Genomic DNA, 19,974 nt, shown 5'->3' on the forward strand with positions numbered 1-19,974 from the left:
TCTACTAAAAAGCTACCAGAAACACCTTTAGCAAAGTTGCAGGATACAAAATAAATCCACATAAGTCATCAGCATTCTGATATATCACTAACAAAATCCAACAGAGAAATTCCATTTAAAGTAACTACTGACAGTATAAAATATTTGGGAATCTATCTGCCGAGGAAAAATCAGGAACTATATATATGAGCAAAACTACAAAACACTTTCCACACAAATAAAGTCAGATCTAACCAATTGGAAAAATATTAAATGCTCTTGGATAGAGCGAGCAAATATAATAAAGATGACAATACTACCTAAACTGATCTATTTATTTAGTGCTAAACCAGACTCCCAAAAAAACTATTTTAATGACCTAGAAAAAAATGACAACAAAGTTCATATGGAAAAACAAAAGGTCAAGAATTTCAAGGGAACTAATGAAAAAAAAAATCAAATGAAGGCGGCCTAGCTGTACCAGATCTAAAATTATATTATAAAGCAGCGGTTACCAAAACCATTTGGTATAGGCTAAGAAATAGACTAGTTGATCAATGGAATAGGTTAGGTTCAAAGGACAAAATAGTCAATAACTTTAATACTCTAGTGTTTGACAAATCCAAAGACCCCAGCTTTTGGGATAGGAATTCACTGTTTGACAAAAACTGCTGGGAAAATTGGAAATTAGTATGGCAGAAATTAGGCATGGACCTACACTTAACACCATACACCAAGATAAGGTTCAAAATGGGTTCATGACCTAGGCATAAAGAATGAGATTATAAATAAATTAGAAGAACATAGGATAGTTTACCTCTCAGACCTGTGTAGGAGGAAGGAATTTATGACCAAAGAAGAACCAGAGATCATTATTGAGCACAAAATAGAAAATTTTGATTGTGTCAAATTGAAAAGTTTTTGTACAAGCAAAACTAATGCAGACAAGATTAGAAGGGAAGCAATAAACTGGGAAAACATTTTTTTACAGTCAATGGTTCTGATAAAGGCCTCATTTCCAAAATATATAGAGAAATGACTCTAATTTATAAGAAATCTAGTCATTCTCCAATTGATAAATGGTCAAAGGACATGATCAGAAAATTCTCAGATGAAGAAATTGAAACTATTTCTAGCCATATGAAAAGATGCTCCAAGTCATTATTAATCAGAGAAATGCAAATTAAGAGAACTCTGGGATACCACTACACACCTCTCAGATTGGCTAGAATGACAGGGAAAGATAATGCGGAATGTTGGAGGGGATGTGGGAAAACTGGGACACTGATACACTGTTGCTAGAATTGTGAACACATCCAGCCATTCTGGAGAGCGATTTGGAACTACGCTAAAAAATTTATCAAACTGTGCATACCCTTTGATCCAGCAGTGTTTCTAGTGGGCTTATATCCCAAAGAGATCTTAAAAGAGGGGAAAGACCTGTATGTGCAAGGATGTTTGTGGCAGCCCTTTTTGTAGTGGCCAGAAACTGGAAACTGAGTGGATGCTCATCAAATGGAGAATGGCTGAATAAATTGTGGTATATGAATATTATGGAATATTATTGTTCTGTAAGAAATGACCAACAGGATGATTTCAGAAAGGCCTGGAGAGACTTACACAAACTGATGCTGAGTGAAATGAACAGGACCAGGAGATCATTATATACTTCAACAACAATACTGTATGACAATCAATTCTGATGGACGTGGCCCTCTTCAACATGAGATGAAACAAATCAGCTCCAATAGAACAGCAATGAATTGAACCAGCTACACCCAGCGAAAGAACTCAGAGGAATGAGTATGAACTACTACATAGAATTCCCAATCCCTCTGTTTTTGTCCACCTGCATTTTTGATTTCCTTCACAGGTTAATTGTACACTATTTCAGAGTCTGATTCTTTTTGTATAGCAAAATAACGTTTTGGTCATGTATACTTATTGTGTATCTAATTTATATTTTAATGTACTTAACATCTACTGGTCATCCTGCCATCTGGGGGAGAGAGTGGGGGGTAAGAGGTGAAAAATTGGAACAAGAGGTTTGGCAATTGTTAATGCTGTAAAGTTACCCATGCATATATCTTGTAAATAAAAGGCTATTAAATAAAAAAAAAAAAAAAAGAAAGAAATGACCAGCAGGATGATTTCAGAAAGGCCTGGAGAGACTTACACAAACTGATGCTGAGTGAAATGAACAGGACCAGGAGATCATTATATACTTCAACAACAATACTGTATGACAATCAATTCTGATGGACGTGGCCCTCTTCAACATGAGATGAAACAAATCAGCTCCAATAGAACAGCAATGAATTGAACCAGCTACACCCAGCGAAAGAACTCAGAGGAATGAGTATGAACTACTACATAGAATTCCCAATCCCTCTGTTTTTGTCCACCTGCATTTTTGATTTCCTTCACAGGTTAATTGTACACTATTTCAAAGTCTGATTCTTCTTGTACAGCAAAATAACTGTATGAACATGTATACATAAATTGTATTCAACATATATGTTAACATATTTAACAGGTATTGGTTTACCTGCCATCTGGGAGAGGGGGTGGGGAAAGGGAGGGGAAGAGTTGGAACAACAGGTTTTGCAATTGTCAATGCTGAAGAGTTACCCATGCATATGTTTTGTAAAAAAAAAGTTATAATGAAAAATTATTTAAAAAAAAAAAGTTTCAACATTCAGAAAAAAAAAAGTGATAGTTGTGCAATGCTCTCCTGTAGTCAGGCTACATGATACTAAATTTTTAGAAGAACACTGAGAAACTGGCACAACCTTGGTTTAGGGTGATAGGAGATCTCATAAACTAACTTAAGTAGTACTACCCATCCCTCAATAGTTTCCACTGAAAGAGAACCTACTGTCTGCCACGACAGCATATTCCACTTTTGAACAGCACTAATTATTAGGAATTTTTTCTTTGTCCTGAGAAGATATGTGCTTCTTTGAAACTTTAACCCACAATTCCTATTCCAGAAATAAAGAATGGCCTATATAAATGGGGAGAAATAGGAGGCTACAAGTCATGTTATTAGCCCTGACTAACACAGGGAGCATAATGGGCAATGGAAGAGAGAAGGCAGGCTGGGCAGGGTTCATCTGCAAAGTTGAGGAATTTTTTTCACTTATCCTACTGGAAACAGAAAGACACTAAAGATTTCTGAGCAGGAGAATGACATGAGCAGATCTGTATCTTGGGACAGCTAATTTGGGATCTGTGTAGAAGATGGGTGGACAGAGGACCGACAGAAGCAGACACAAATTAGTCAGTCATACCATTGGTCCAAACCAGAGACGATGGGTCTCTAAGTGAGGATAGCATTGATACAAGATGTATGCAAGAAATGCTGTAGCGAGAACTGGGCAACTACCTGAATAGGAAGGGGTGTGAAAAAGAGGGAAGAGCCAGGGCTGACTTAGAAGATGAAACCTTGGTGACCAGAATAACTGTCATGTTCTCAATAAAAACAAATAACTATGGAGGAAAGTTCCAATAGGAAATATGGAGACAAGAAAATGTAATGAGTTTAGATTTGGCCATATTCAATTTGAAATGCCAATAAGACATCCAGGTGGAGATATTTTAAAAGTAGGTGCTGAACCAGAGTTCAGAAGTGATATTAGCACTATATATATATATATATATATATATATATATATATATATAGAGAGAGAGAGAGAGAGAGAGAGAGAGAGAGAGAGAAAGTGACACAGAAATGATAAAGGAACTCCTGAGAGTTGATAAGATTGCCAAGAGAAGACAGACCCAGGACAGAAGGTCAAGAGTAAGTTGGGGAGGAATGAGTAATGAGCCAGGGAAGAAGATTAAAAAGGAACAGTCAGACAGCAAGAAAAAGAACTAGGAGAGAATAATATCACAGAAGCCAAGAGAGGATCGATTATCTAAGAATAAGGAGTCAAAAGGTATGAAGAAGTTACAATAAAAATTAGGAAAAAGCCATGGAATATCCAAGAAAAGGGAGTCAAAAACTGTAAAGTCATATAGAATAAAAATGAGGAAAAGGCCATGGAACAAAAATAAGGAGTCAAAAGCTGTAAAGAAATCAAATAGAATAAGAATTAGGAAAAGGCCATAGAGCATGTAAGAATAGGGAGTCAAAAGCTCTAAAGAAATGAGAATAAAAATTAGGAAAAGGCCATAGATTTAGCAATGAAAAGATGAACGTAACATCAGTCAAGTAACTGGGATCTAAAGGGTGGAGAAGCCAATCAGAGAGGGATGAATGTCCTATTTTCATTAAAGAAAAAGCCTAAAAACCATGGTTTTTGACAAGCTTCAGTGAATGACAGCTTAAAACCATTACTGACTTATGCAAGCACTCAATTACTGTATTGAGAACCTACCCAGCTAGAAGAACCTGCTCCATAAGCACTGGAAGATACTTCAGTCAGTGAGGCGGGCACTCTGCCCTTATAGAGCACACAATCTGGCAGAAATGATATGATACAAATCAAATGTGTCGTGACTAGGATCTTTAATAGACTCTGAGAAGTGAGAGGTACTAAACAGGGCAGTGGGAAGTGTCTAGAAAGATTCTTTTTGTCTGTCTGAGGCAAGCAGAGGGAAGGACAGCGGAGGCTTCATGGAAGCAGCATGTGACCCAGGGCATTTTCTGAGGAGAGCAATCAGGCAATGGCACCCCTGTACAAGCTATGCCCTTGCGCAAGGAAGCAGAGATAGCAAAGTACTTGACATGTACAAGGGATGTCCCAATACAGGGAACCAATTAATAATCTGTATGCTGAAACCCAAAGGAGCAGGCAAGGAGGATGCAGCTGTCCAACCTGAAGATCCCTGACACACAAGCTTCCTTGGAGTTTTGTCTTCCTCTAAACAAATAGCGCTAATTCTGCTTCTTCATGCTCTTCTCTCATAATATGGAAAGAAATGACCCTAAGCGACAACTGGCATGAGAACAACCCACAGGGCTGGGAATAACCAGCCAATCACCCAAACTCTCGATACACTGGGGTAGAGACGCAGAGCTGGCTTGAAAAGCATCCTGAGAGACACCTCCAACAGCCATGCTTGGGATCAAAGGTACCTCGACCTAGGAAGCTGGCCACAGAGATGTGGGCAGGCTCGGCCATTCTCCAAACAGCCTTGGGAGAAGAGACAGGCTCCCGGACAAGAAGCCCGGCCGGCGGCAGGAGGGGGAGGAGGGCACACAGCCCTGGAGCCAGACCAGGGATAAAGAAAGCTTTTTTCGGAGCTGACTGGAAACAGGAAGCGTCCAACCCCAGAGAACAGTAACCCTCACACACACTCCACACAAAGACACACTGAGCTGTTCCCCCTAATTACCTGTGACGGACACACGAGTGAAGCCCCAATCTTCCAGGCAGCAGTGTTAGCAAAAGGAAAACAAACAGCTCACAGGGAACACAGGCCACTATTTTCCCCCTGAAACGGCCTTCTTGCTCCCAGATTAGAATGCAGATGTGAAATGAAAGATTACACAAGGATTCTCAGGCATTCTTCCCCACAAGAGGGACTGGCCCAGCAGGGAGCAACAGGACACAAGCAGACACGAGCCGCAAAAACTTTTCCATGCCTGTTATTAAGTCCATCCTTCAAGGCTTTCAGCTCGCACCTCCTAGGATCCAGGTATTTAAAAAAAAAAAAAAAGAGCTACAACATTCAATGTGGATAGAAATGAAACTATGTTCTTAAACAGAGTTTAAAAGGACTCGACGGGAGACACCACAACAGGGTATGCACTCAGAGAAAAGTTACACATTCTTCCTATTTTCCTTTCAAGCTTAAAATTCAGTTGTTCGTTCATTTCCAGTTGTGTCTGACACTTCATGACCCCATCTGGGGTCTTCTTGGCAGAAATACTGCAGTAATTTGCCATTTCCCTCTCCAGCACAGTTTACAGATGAGGAAACTGAGCCAAGCAAGGTGAAGGGACTTATTCAGAGTCACACAGCCAGTAAGGGTCTAAGGCTGAATATGAACTCAGGAAAATGTCTTCTTGACTCCAGGCTTGGCATTCTATCCACTGTGCCATTAATTAATATCACTCTGAAAAATAAAATTCCCCAAAAGAGCTCTATGGTTGTGGTTGCTGCATTCTGCCTTAATCCTGTGTCTGTGTGTGTGTGTGTGTGTGTGAGATGTTTCATTCCAAGATCATTAAGAGACTCCATGCTAGGATCCCACACATGCCAGTCTCTCTCAAAGGAAGCATGCGTCCCAGGTTTTTCTGACCTACGCTGTCTTCTAATACTCTTCCCTACATATTTATAGGGAGGCATGAGGCTGATGCACTGAAATCGAGACCATACAGGTATGTATTTAAGTCCCAACTCTGAAACTTACTAGTTTTTAAGAAACCTTGCTTCCTGTTATCTTGCTTGTGTCCCATGTCTACTTCACAGTGTTCTTTTGAGAAGAATATTTTCCAAATGTTAAAAGCAATATATAAAAGGAGAAACCCATGATTACTCCTCACATTTGTCATTTTTAAAGGATAAAATGAATACTATATTATTTCACTATGTTGGTATACTACAATATGTTCAATCAGTTCTGAGAACTTGTGATGAAAAATGCTATCTATCCAGAAAGAACAGATGGCATCTGAATGTGGCTCCAAGAATACTTTTTAAAACTTGATTTTTCTAAATGCTCTAAATCACTATTGATTTGAGAAATGCAAATTAAATCTGAGGTACTACTACACACTTTTCAGATTGGCTAAGACGACAGAAAAAGATGATAAATGTTGGAAGGATGTGGGAAAACTGGGACACTAATAGATTGTCAGTGGAATTGTGAAATGATCCAATCGTTTTGGAGAGCAACTTGGGGCTCTGCCCAAAGGACTATAAAACTGTGCATACACTTTGACCCAGCAGTATCTCTCCTGGATCTGTACCCCAAAAAAATCTTAAAGGAGAGAAAGGAACCCACATGGGCAAAAATGTTTGTGGCAGCCCTCTTTGTAGTGGCAAGAAATTGGAAACTGAGTGAATGTTGATCAGTTGGAGAATGACTGAATAAGTTATGGTATATTAACATTATAGAATATTATTGTTCTGTAAGAAACAATCAGCAGGGTGATTTCACAGAGGCCTGGAGAGACTTACATGAACTGATGCTAAGTGAAGTGATCAGAACCAAGAGAACATTGTACACAGCAATAAAAAGATTATGTAATGATCAACTGCAATGGATTTGACTCTATTCAACAATGAGGTCGTTCAGGCCAGCTCCAATAGACTTGTGATGGAAAGAGCCATCTGCAACCAGAGAGAGGACTAGGAGGATTAAGTGTGGATCACAACATAATATTTTTACCTTTTTTTGTTGTTTGCTTGCTTTTTTTTTTCCTTTCTCATTTTTTTCCTTTTTGATCTGATTTTTCTTGTGCAGCATGATAAATGTGGAAATATGTTTTAGAGAAGAATTGCATGTGTTTAACCCATTGGATTATTTGAAGTCTAGGGGAGGGAGTGGAGGAAGGGAGGGAGAAAAAATTTGGAACACAAGGTTTTGCAAGGGTGAATGCTGAAAACATCTTTGCATGTACTTTGAAAATAAAAAGTTATTTTTTAAAAAAAGAAATTAAAAAAAAACAACTATCAGCCCAGCACTATATCTGGAGTGAACCACAGGGAAAAAATATAAAGAGGAAAAAATATCCTGTCTTAAGATTTTAAATCAGGTGGGCACTCAGCTCTATGGCTTAATCCATATTCTTATATATCTAGGACAATCACTAAAAAGGAACAATGAGGGCACAGAAGTTGAGAGGAGAACAGCAGGAAGAAGTATATTTAGGATAGTATATTGAGTTTGCATTCATCAAAAGCCATTTATTTGCGAAACCAGGACAAAAAGAAGCTTCTTTTATTTTTTACAAACATATATGAATATTGGAATATTACCATTGATATTTATTTTCCTTTAATATTCCTATATATAGGAATGTTAAAGGAACTGTTAATCTTTTTTACCTTCACAAGAATTTTCAGTTATTGAATTTTTAAACATATCCAACAAACTGTTTCTAAGAAAACGTGCTAAATAGCCAGAGAGGTTGTGAAAAGTACTGGAAAACAAGTGGGAGTAATGCATTGTTTCCTTTATATAAAATGTTTGTTTCGCCTAGATAAAGAGTGAGCAAATCACTAAAAAGTAAAAGAATCTTGAAAGACTCCACGATTAAAGTGTATAACAGCAAAAAGAAAAAATTGATTTTTCTTATGTGTGTTTTCTTTTACAAGATGACTAATATGGAAATATGTTTTGCCTGTCTATACATGGATAAACTATATAAAATTGCTTGCCTTCTCAATAAGGAAGCAGAGGAGGGAACATGAAGAGAATTTGGAATTCAATATTTACAAAAACAAATACTGAAAATTTTTACATGTAATTGAAAAAAAGTATTAAATTCTAAGGCGGGGGGGGAATGCTCTTTCCCAAATTTCTTTTAGGAGGGAAGACTAGGCAAAGGGCCCACCAAGTAAGCTTCCTTATTCTTTATAAAAGCCATGTTCTCAAGTTAAAGTTTTCCTTCAAAATGTGAAAAAAGGTCACCTTCCTTTCGTTCCCTCTAGGTGACAGATTCCGAGGCCACCTTGCCCAGCAGGCCAGGGACTACCTGCAGCTCTCCCTTCCCACAGGGAAAGCTGTTGATGCCCACATTAGTGATGGAGCCGCTGGAAGAAAGTGAAGACAACTCACCCAGGAGGCAGAGTTTCTGAAGCTGGTGCTGCTACAAGGGGCTGCACCGCATCCACACTAGAAGTCGGCTCCTGTCCTTCCCGAGGTTCTGCCGTGGCCGGGAGAGAGGTAGTCCCAGGGTTAGGGGTAACACTTGACACTGCAGCAGGGGGAGATGTCACACCAACCACAGGCCGCTCTTCAGCATCAGTGACTGCTGCAGACTCTCCATTCACTGAAAAGTACAGAAACTCGGTGAATCAGCTGCTTTTTAGTCAGTCCCTAAGTTTTTACCTTAAGCTAAATTTATTTTTTCTTTGCTACAACAAGAACCTAGAATATTCTCATACTGTTGAAAGCAGCAGCAATGATATACTTATCAATTTAACACACATTGGTAATTTATCTAATTTTATTTAACTTTATCAACTTAGAACACATGTTCTAAAATTGACATGAACACATACCCAGGGCCTTAAAAGAATCCAGGCAGAGGGTCTCAAAGTAAACTGAAGCCACCACTAACCCTCTGTGATGTTTTTTTTTTTTTAGGTTTTTTATAAGGATGTGTCTAGCAGACTGATATGGATAAATGTTTCTGTTAATTTAATCCAGTGAAAGGATAGCAAGAAAAGAATAGATGTTACCACGAGAACGAAAGGGCGCTCCTAGTAAAAGGCAGCAAAACCAGTGTAAAGTCTGTAGGCCCAAATAACTTGCTTTATACTTGTCTTTTTTATTGTTAAAATAATTTTTATTGATAATTTTTTTTAAATCACCTATATTTCCCATTGCTTTTCTTTCCCCTATCCCTCTTTTACAATAAAGGACCCAAAAAGGAGGAAGAAAAAAAAATTTCTCAAAACCAATATATTTCAAAGCCTGCCATTTCATAGTGTTGTTCCACATGTACAGAAGCAGAAGGAGGTATCTAGAATCTTCTCATGGAGATACCTAGATTTGAAATCCCTAACATTTGAGTTCAAATTTGGCCAGAGACACTAACTATGTGACTCTGGACAGGTCACTTAGCCATGACTTGCCTCAGTTTCCCCAACTGTAAACTGAGGATAACAGCCCCTCTTCCCTCCTACAGTCATTGTGAGGCTCAAACAGAGAATATCTGCAAAGTATTTAGCAAACCTTTGCTTTACATCTATTATCTCATTATGAATACCTAATATACATATGCTATGTGTATATATGTTAACTCTCTTCTTCAGGGTCAAGCTTTAGCAGTTTTAATTGTGTTGTCATGATGTAGTCACTGTACATGATTTTCCTGATTCCACTTATTTTTATATTTATATTTTATTTTCATTTCCCTGTTGTCTCAGTAATCATCATAGTATGTATTTCTTTCAGGACAGTAATGTTCCATTACATTTGTGAACCAGAATTAGTTAGCCACTCTTCAATCCATGGATATATACTTTGTTTTCAGTTGTTAGTACAAAAAATGTTCATAATATTTTGGTATACATGAAGCCTCTCATCTTGTCACTGACCACCTTGAAGTAGATATACAGGAATCTCTAGGTCAAAAAAGTATGGATATTTTAATCGCGTTCTTCCCATGATTCCAAAATGGTTTCCACAAGGGTTGGACCAATTCACAGCTTTCCCAACAATGCCCTCATACACCCATCTTTCTGAAAAATCCTTTAATTCAGACTTTTCTCATCCTGTCATCTTTGCAAATTTGCTAGGGGACCTGAGACCTCAAAGTAGTTTTGATTTGCATTTCTCTTAGTAACTCAGAGCGTTTTTTCATATGGCTTTTCATTTGCAATTCTTTTGAGAAATGTTTAGTTATATCTTTTGGGCAAGTACACACAGGGAAATGGCTTTCAGTCACAGCTTTTTATTAATTATGTGAATATCTTAGATATAGAACCTTATCAAAAATATTTTATACAAACTTTTAAAAGAATTTTCCCTCCTGTGAACTTTTCCCTTCTTATGTTGGTTACATTAATTTTATTCATGCAAATTATTTTAAATTTCATTTAATCAAAATTATCTAGCATCTCAAACTGAAAACAACTTTCTCAGGACGACTTGACCAGAATGGGGCCAAGTCAGTGAGAAGAAAGAATAAAGAAGGAACCCTCAAAGTGTTATCAAGTACATCTGGTTAGTGATCCCCTCTACTCCTTTTCTGATTAAGAATTCACCCCCTATCCATAACTACTTTGTCCTTATCTTGTAAGCTAACAGAACAGATTTGTGACAACAGCTTCTAAAAGACATCACTCCCTCTGCTTTGAACTTCTATGCTACCAGTTATTTAGATCGGACTCAAGGAAAAAGGCAAAGATTATTTCTCAATGAGGAGAAATGAAAACTGAGGCTCCAAGATTCAGAAATTTATCTCAAGCCTCTGGAAGGACTGAAGAGTGCTGAAACCTGAAATGTCACTTGAATCAAAGATAAAATTGCTAAAAATAAAACTGGCTAAATTTCATATAATTTTAAAGTAAGTTGATGCTGTTTTTTGGGTTCTTTAATATTCTAAATCAGTAGCCTATATGTAGAAAATGAGAGTATATAACTCTCTCCAGGAAGTCCCCCCAAAAAGGCTCAGAACAATTTTAAAGTTTTAGTTATCTAAGATTTTTATGATCCCTCTTATTAACCAGAATACTGGATAGAATCAGATAATTCTCAGGTCAGAAGGAAACTTTAGAGGTCATTCATTCCAACCTTCCAAAAAGCACAGAAATCCCTTTTCCAGAATCCCTGAAAAATGGTCATTTCATTTCTATTTGAATAATGTGGTGATAGGAAGAAACCCCTGTCCATTGCTGGACAGCTCTCAATGTTAGAAATTTCTCTTCTTAAATTAAACTGAAACCTGATTCTTGAAACTTCTACCCAGTGGTCCCACTCTGAGACACAAAACCAAACAGGCTGCCTCCACTCCATGACAGCACATCAAATATCTGAAGATAGTGATCACATTTCCCCTGAGAATTTTCTTCACTAGACTAAACACACTCAGTTTCTTCCATTGTTCCTTAACCAATATGGATTCCAGACAATCTACGAACCTCATGGCATTCCTCTGCATATGATCTCCTCTGACAGGACCCCTTCACAGGGTGGTACCTCCAATTAAACACAATATTGTCCCAAAATGGGAACAAAGTTGGACCTGTGCTTCCCAGGATCAACTCCATTGGTTCTCTCGATTAGAAGCAATATGGTATAGTATAAGAAACCCTGGAATTGTCCTCAATAGGTTTGGGTTCAAGTGTCACATCCTATACTTCCTAACTGTGTGATCTGGAGAAGTGCCTTCTCAGAGTAGGTTTCTTTTTTCTAAAATAAGATTTGGCAAACTGGCCCAAGGGTCAAATCTGACCCTCTAACTGCTTTTGTACAACCCACAAGCTAAATGTGGTTTATATATTTGTAAGCACTATTTTTAACATTTAAGTAACATTTAAACAATCCTTTACACTAAAAATATATGAATATTTAAATTTAAATATTATTTTTAAAATGTAAAAACCCTATTTTGACAATGGGTTGGATTTGGTCGGTGGGCCATAGTTTGCCAATCCCTGGTCTATAATATGGATCTAATAATTAAACTTCTCATCATATAATGTTGCTGTGTGGCTAGAATGAGATGTGTAGAAAATGCTTTGTAACTACAAAACACTATTAAAATGTGAAGGAAATAGTATCACATTAAAAAAAAAAAACCAATGAAGCGCATGAATACAAAGCACTTTGTGGGGTTAAAGGACATGAGACCTCTTATTTCATTTACACAGGGAATTCTCAGTGAGAAAACTGCTTCTGCCAGTGTAGCCTGGGCCTACTCTGCAGTTTAGAGTCTCAAAGAGCTGCTAAGCAGTAAAAGGCACTGGATGCTTCAGTGTCCACCAGGGGCATACAGCTGGTGTGTGTCAAAGACACAAGCGCTTCCAGCCACCAACATCACGTTGGCCCACAGCACATTCATGGTATATAAAAATCCCTAAAGATTTTGCACATGAACTGCTGCCATACCACGCTGCCATATTCCTGTTCTCATGTAATGGATCTGTTAAAGTGACATGCAAGGATTGGACTTGGAGTTTGAAAACCTGGGTTCACGTTACTCTGAAACATATACCAGCTGTGTGACTATAGTATGTAGCCTCATGTAGAAATGGCTAATGTGGAAAGATGTTTAACATGATTATAAACATGTATAACCTCTATCAGATTACTTGCTGTCTTGGGGAGGGGGTAGGCAAAAGATGGAGGGAGAAAAAGTTAGAATTCAAAATATTACAAAAATGAATGTCGAAAACTATCTTTACATGTAAATGGGGGAAAGTACTGTTAAGTTTTAAAAAACAAAATGACAACCTCTGTGTCCCAGAAACCTAAGATTGTTGATCTGCACTGGTGAAGGGAACTTCTATAGGAAGTTCCTTAAAATGATGAAATCAAAGCTCTAAACCAAACCAAACCAAACATTTATCCCAGTCTAAATTTTATCTGGCTGGTTTGGGCTTGGTTAAGAGCACTGATACTTCAGCCTCTCAAGATGTTTTTGATTTTACTATCTCTGATATAAAATTCACATTAAGAAGCATGAGAGAGAACAATTCTTCAGACTAACATGCTAGTAGGGAGTAGAACTGAAATCCATCTCAGTTTCCTCAACTAGGGAGAGGAGACAACAATCAGGCTAAATCACAGGTTTTCAGGGATGAAAGTGCTCACAAAAAAAAAAAAGAAGAAGAAGAAGAAGAAGAAGAAAGAAGAAAGAAGAAAGAAGAAGAAGAAGAAGAAGAGAAAGGTAAATTTGTTTTGGAGATCTGCTTGCCATGCCATATGTTGTGGTTAATATTCAACTTGGCACTTTATTTTAGACCATCATTTGTTATTTTTTAGTCATTTCAGTGCTTATTTTCTGCACGTATATAAATCAAATCTCTTAAAAAGATCAGAACATCCTTGAGAGCAGGAACTGCATCAGTAACTTATTTCTAACTGGCTGTCTCTGAGGTCTCCATACTCTCTCAAGACGAATCACTACCTATCCCAAAGGCTTTCTGAAATCTGTGGTGTTGCTCAAGCTGATTCTCTCATCTGGAATGCTCTCCTGCATCTTCCTTATTTCTAGAAGCCCCTGATACAACAGATCTCTTCTGAATTCATGATACTGACTGACTACATTAATCAGAAAAGTGTTTATTACCTTGGCATGTCTTATACTATGATTTAATCAGATATTTTTATTTAAATTTTCATGTACTTATGCTCTTTCCAAATTGATTGGAAGCTACTTAAGGATAAGGACCACAGCTAATATTCATTATGAAAGTGTCCTATATAAAGAAGGTGCTAATATATATCTGTTGACTGGTTGACAGAACTCAATAGGTAGTTGTTAAATAAATCCTCTAACAGGAAAAAGTTATTTGGAAGTAAAATAGGGAAAAGGGAGTCAAAAAAAATTAGAAGATAAGATGGCCTTACTATATGGCATGGGGAGAGAGTAAAGAAAGACAATAAACAACATATGTTAATAATCACACTTAAATGAGACTAAATGGGCATGGCTGAAACCAGCAGCAATTGGAGAGCTTGGAATTTCTAAGATCTAGGGTATTTCACAATGTTCCTTCCATATTGTTAGTAAATCTTGTAGTTTTTTGAACCAGAAGGTTCATTCAGTACTAGGACACACTCAAATGATTTGCAAAAGGTAATGGGAATTGGAAACTTTCTTCCTGATCCCAGAGATACCCTGCCAATTCTCTGTGTAAGCCTGGGTTCTTAATGTGTGTGCAGTGTTTCAACGGTTGGTCAAACAGTGGTCTTTTCAGACACACACAAACAGAGGGTAGTCACCATCTGGATTTTTTAGACTGAAGTACAATTAATACAGTGTGAACCAGGGTAACATAAGTCACTGAAGAACAAGGGTTTCTCTCATTTAAAGTTCAGGTAGCATTTTTTAATAACCTTGAAAATCATGCAATTCAGGTCTCCAGAAAAACAGTATACCATTATATTATTTCTTCCCTCAAAAACTTAAAGTCTCCTTCTTTAGATACTGTGTGTTCATACAATTTGTCTATCTAATTCTCTTTTGTAGAAAAGTTGTTGGCTGTGACAAGATAACAAACACCTGAAATGCTGTTCCATTTTCTCTTTCAAAATGGTTCCCATGTGTGCTATAATTCAGTGAAAAAGGTTCCCTTAATGAATATCTTCTGTATGTGGTATCTTCACAGCAAAAATTATTTCTTGAATTGAGTGGCTGCCCATCAGTTGGAGAATGGCCGAATAAGTTATGGTATATGAATGTAATGGGATATTATTGTTCTATAAGAAATGATGAACAGGCTGATTTCAGTAAAGCCTCAAAAGACTTACATAAATAGATGCTGAGCGCAGTGAGCAGAACCAAGAGAACATTGTACACAGTAACAATAACATCTGTACACAGATAATCAACTGTGATGGACTTAGCTCTTTGCAACAATGAGGTGATTCAAGGCAATTCCAAAAGACAAGGGATGGAAAATGTCAATTGCATCCAGAGAGAGAACTATGGAGTCTGAATGAGGATTGAAGCATGTATTTTCACCTTTTTGTTTGTTTTCTCTTTCTTATGATCTTTTCCCACCTTTTCAGTCTGATTTCACGTTACACAACATGACAAATATAGAAATATGTTTAAAGGATTGCATATATATCAGACTGCTTGCTGTCTTGGGGAGAGAGGGAGAAAAACTTAGAACACAGAGGTTTACAAAAATGAATGTTGAAAGTATTTTTGTATTTATTTAGAAAAATAAAATACTATTAAAAGAAAGAAAACATTTCCTGAGGACAAGGAAACACCACTTTTCCTAAGAAGTCTTCCTTCACAGCTCTAGCACAAAGATCCAGATGAATGCCCCCTTATCTGGATCTCCCCAAATCTTTTCTGTTCACAGGCTACCATGAGAAAATTACTTCCCCAAGTACTCGCCACGCCCCCAAAAAAGGGGAAAAAAGTGCTATAACTGTTACTCTTCAGATTGCAATTCTTCCTTTCTCTTCCGTTTCATTCTCTTCCTAACACAGACATGGTTTAGTAGGGAGACTACAATCTCTATAGTGATTTCAAAGAAAATCCTATCTTTCTAGTGGGTGAAATGAGAGAGAAGAAGAAATAAAAAGGAACCAAGGAATGAAATTAAGGAGGGAAGTAGAAAAGATAAAAGAACCTTGTCTCACTGATGGTTTTTTAGGGAATAATTTGTCAGCTTGTGCACAAACCACCTTGAAACTGTTATTTGTGCTTGGAGTGATTTGACTGATATCTCTTCTACACTGTAATATTTTGGGGGGCAAGGAAAATATCTTTTAGTCTAGTTTCATATAGTGTATTTATCATGTGTTTGTAATGTGTTCATTCAACATTTAATAAATGATCAATAAATAAAAGATACTGCAGATAAAAAAATGAAAATAATTCTTGCCCTCAATGAGTATATATCCTATAGAGGATACCATAAGAAACAAGTAAATGCATGATGATTAGAGGAGGAAGATAGCTCTACTTAAAAAGCAATCAATAAACAAACATTTAGGGGCTGCTAGGTGGGGAAGTGGATAAAGCAACAGCCCCAAAGTCAGGAATTTGATCTCAGACACTTAAAACATTACCCAGCTGTGTGACCCTGGGCAAGTCACTTAACCCCTATTGCCTCAGCAAAAAAACAAACAAAACAAAACATCTATTAAGTACCTACTATGTGCTAGGCACTGTGCTAAAGATCAGAGATGATCCCTTCCCTCAAGGAGTTTACAATCTAACAGGTGAGACAACATGCCAACAAATATACACAAAGCAAGCTGTATACAAGATAAATAGGAAATAATTAACAGAAGAAAGAAATTGGAATTAAGAGGGATAAAGAAAGGCTTTCTATAGAAGGCAGAATTTGAGTTGGGACTTAAAGGAAGCCAAGAAGGTCATTAATAGGAATAAAGAAGAGAAGAGTATTTCAGGCATGGAAGATAGCCCGAGAAAATGCTCAAAGTTGAGCCATGGAGTATCTTGTTCATGGAACAAGATAGGAGGCCAGTAACACTAGAGTAAAGAATATGTTTCAGAGAGTAAGGTATAAGTCTAGAAAGACAGGAGGGGGATATGTTATGAAATGCTTTGAATCCAAAAAACATTATCTTGTATTTGATCCTATAGACATAAGGAAGCTATTGGAGTTTATTTGGGGGAGGGAGGAAGGTAGGGTGTTATGTAACATGGTCAGATTTATGCTTTAGGAAAATCACTTTAGTCTGAGACATAGGACTTGACTGTTACAGGACTTCAAAATCTGCTGGGATCATTGGATTCCCTGACATGTGAAGCAATGGACAATAGATTGGTTTTGGGACTATCTCTTGGCTGCTGAAGAAGGTGTATGTATGACTGTTGTTTACATACCCTCCTTCTAGGACTTCTGGTGATCTTTTCCAACACCATGTTGATTTATATTGTTTGCTATTCCACTACTTGCGTGTACAATTTATGTTTGTTACACCACATCGAGCCTGCACTGATTGTGGGGAGAGTCATTCCTAATAGCCTCTGCGTTATTGCTATGTGCTTGTGTAATACCTCCCATGCTGATGGGTTTGTGCATAATAAGACCCTTCAGTCCAGAAACCCGCTAGCAACCCCCACTTCCCTTCCTGAGATGTCAGGGAGGCTGTGATCACCTCCTTTTTGGTGCTTTCACCTCCTTCCCTGAGAAGTTAGGGAGGCTGTGATCACCTCCCCTTGGGGGCTCTGACCTCCCTGAGGAGTCAGGGATGGCATGACCACCTGTGTTCTAAAATAAAAGAAAGCGGGAGATGTAATGGGCTGATGTTTGAGTTGATGCAATGAGGTCCCAAGTACATGAGGCTAAATAGTAATTGGGTTATACTCTATTAATATACATGATTGGATGGGGCCAGAATGGTCCCTGCCCACTATCCGTGCAAGTCCTGATGTGTTGTATAGGAAATGACGATTTTGGTGGGTGGAGGAAGAGAGGCTGGGGGAGATTGGCCTGGGTTCCAAACTGCTAGCTGCTGGTCGTGTGGCTGCTGGTCTAGCTAACTTCTTGACTCAGCTACACACATTGCTATTGCCCATTCTCTTCCACCTCCAATCCTTCTTCACTGAGAATAAAGACTGACGATTTTCCCTTAACCTGAATTCCTGACTCCTGCTGATTTAAAAATACATGGTCTTCACACTTTAGTGATCCAATGGAGGATGGATTGGAATGAAAAAGAGTTATGGCAGGCAGACCCACCAGCAACAATCCTAAAACAAGATGCCAAAAGCCTGAGCTACAATGATGGCAATGTCATAGGAGAGAAGGGTGCATTATTTAGAGGATATGAGATCAATAGGTCTTGGATATGGGCAAGAGAGAATGAGGAATCTGGACTGATTCCTAGTTTTCCCTCTCCAATAATAGGGAAGACAGGAACAGGGAAGGGAAGATAAATTTCATTTTGAACATAATGAGTTTAAGATGTCCATTCAGTTCAAAATGTCTGAAAGGCAGTCAGAAATACAAGAATGTAGGTCAACTATGAGATTGGGAGAAGAAAGGTAGTTTTGAGAAGCATTCACATAGAGATGATAATTAAATCCATTGGAGCTAATAAGATCACCAAGTATTATAGAAACAGAAAAGAAGAGAATCCAGGACAGAACCCTTAAGGTCCCCCTACAATTAAAAGAGTGTTTTTTGGAGGAGGACACATCAAAGGAGAGAGAGGAGTGGTCAGATAGGCAGGAAGAAAACAACAGAGAGTAGTATGTCATAAGGACCTAAAGAGAAGAAAGTATCAAGGAAGAGAAAAGGATCAACAGTGTCAAAGTCTGTAGAGAGACAGATTGGCTTAAATGACAGGAAAAGAAAATGACAAATGTTGGAAGGGATGTGGGAAAACTGGATCACTAATACATTGCTGGTGGAACTGTGAACAGGTCCAACCATTCTGGAGAGCAATTTGGAACTACACCCAAAGAGCTATAAAGCTGTGCATACCCTTTGATCCAGCAGTGTCACTCTTTGTCTGTATCCCAGAGATCCTAAATGAGGGGAAAGGACTCGAATGTGCAAAAACGTTTGTGGCAGCCCTTTTCATAGTAGAAAAGAATTGGAAACTGAGTGAATGCCTATCAGGTGGAGAATGGCTGGATAAGTTATGGTATATAAATATTATGCAATATTATTGTTCTATAAGAAACAATCTGCAGGAAGATTTCAGAGAGGCCTGGAGAGACTTCCATGAATTGATGCTGACTTAAGTGAGTAGAACCAAGAGAATACTATACACAGAAACAGTAAGATTATGTGATGAACAACTGTGATGAACTTGGCTCTTTTCAACAATGAAAGTGATTCAACGTAATTCCAATAAACTTGGAATGGAAAATGCCATCCACATCCAGAGAGAGAACTATAGAGACTGAATGTGGATTGAAGCAAAGTGTTTTCACCTTTTTTGTTATTGTTCTGTTGTTTGCTTGGCATTTTCCCTTTTGATTTGATTTTTCTTGTGCAGCATGATGAATATAGAAATATGTTTAAAAGAACTGCACATGTTTAACTTATATCAGATTGCTTGCTATTTTGGGCACAAAAGGGGGGGGGGGGAGGAGAAAAATTTGGAACCCAAGGTTTTTTGAAGGTAAATGTTGAAAACTATCTTTGCATGTAATTGGAAAAATAAAATACTATTTTTAAAAAATGTTGCAGAGTCAGGGTCAAGAAAAATGAGGATTGAAAAAAAGAACATTGGATTTGTCAACTAAGAGATCATTAGCTTTCCATAAAAGCTATTTCCCTTAAAAGAATCTAAGGATTGGATTATAAGAGGAAGAGGTGATAAGGAAGAACATTCTGCATAAGCCCACAGTCTGTGCAATGGCAGAGGGGTGGAAGATAGACTGCCAATTTCAAGGAACAGCAAACACCAAATCTAGGTCGGTTTGGCAGGAACATAGATGATGAGGTCAATAATGCCAAATAAGTCTGGAAAAGTAAGCTAGAGCCAGGCTTTAAATTTGAAAGACTTTATAGTCAGACTTACGCTCTAGGAAGATTTTTTTTTTTTTTTTTTTGGCAACACTGGAATGAAGAGAGACAGGAAGGAAAAAAGAGCCAGTAGACAGGGAGAAAATGAAGATGGGGGGAAGAGGAGGAGGAAGGAAAGGAATGATTGATGGAGGAGGTTTCTAGAGAAGTCAAATCAGATGAACAT

The 19,974-nt window shown here is 37.9% G+C and overlaps 1 protein-coding gene across 3 annotated transcripts in view; it reads right to left on the reverse strand.

The window, feature by feature from the left end:
- WWP2 (WW domain containing E3 ubiquitin protein ligase 2) overlaps nt 1-19,974 on the reverse strand; it is a 122,128-nt gene that overhangs the window by 51,078 nt on the left and 51,076 nt on the right. For all 3 annotated transcript variants that reach the window (XM_031950074.1, XM_031950075.1, XM_031950076.1), the window contains one exon: nt 8,716-8,929. In XM_031950074.1, coding sequence (XP_031805934.1) covers nt 8,716-8,929 — 214 coding nt within the window. The remainder of the gene's footprint in view (nt 1-8,715; nt 8,930-19,974) is intronic.

Source organism: Sarcophilus harrisii, chromosome 2 (assembly GCF_902635505.1).
Source record: "Sarcophilus harrisii chromosome 2, mSarHar1.11, whole genome shotgun sequence".
Taxonomy (NCBI): Eukaryota; Metazoa; Chordata; class Mammalia; order Dasyuromorphia; family Dasyuridae; genus Sarcophilus; species Sarcophilus harrisii.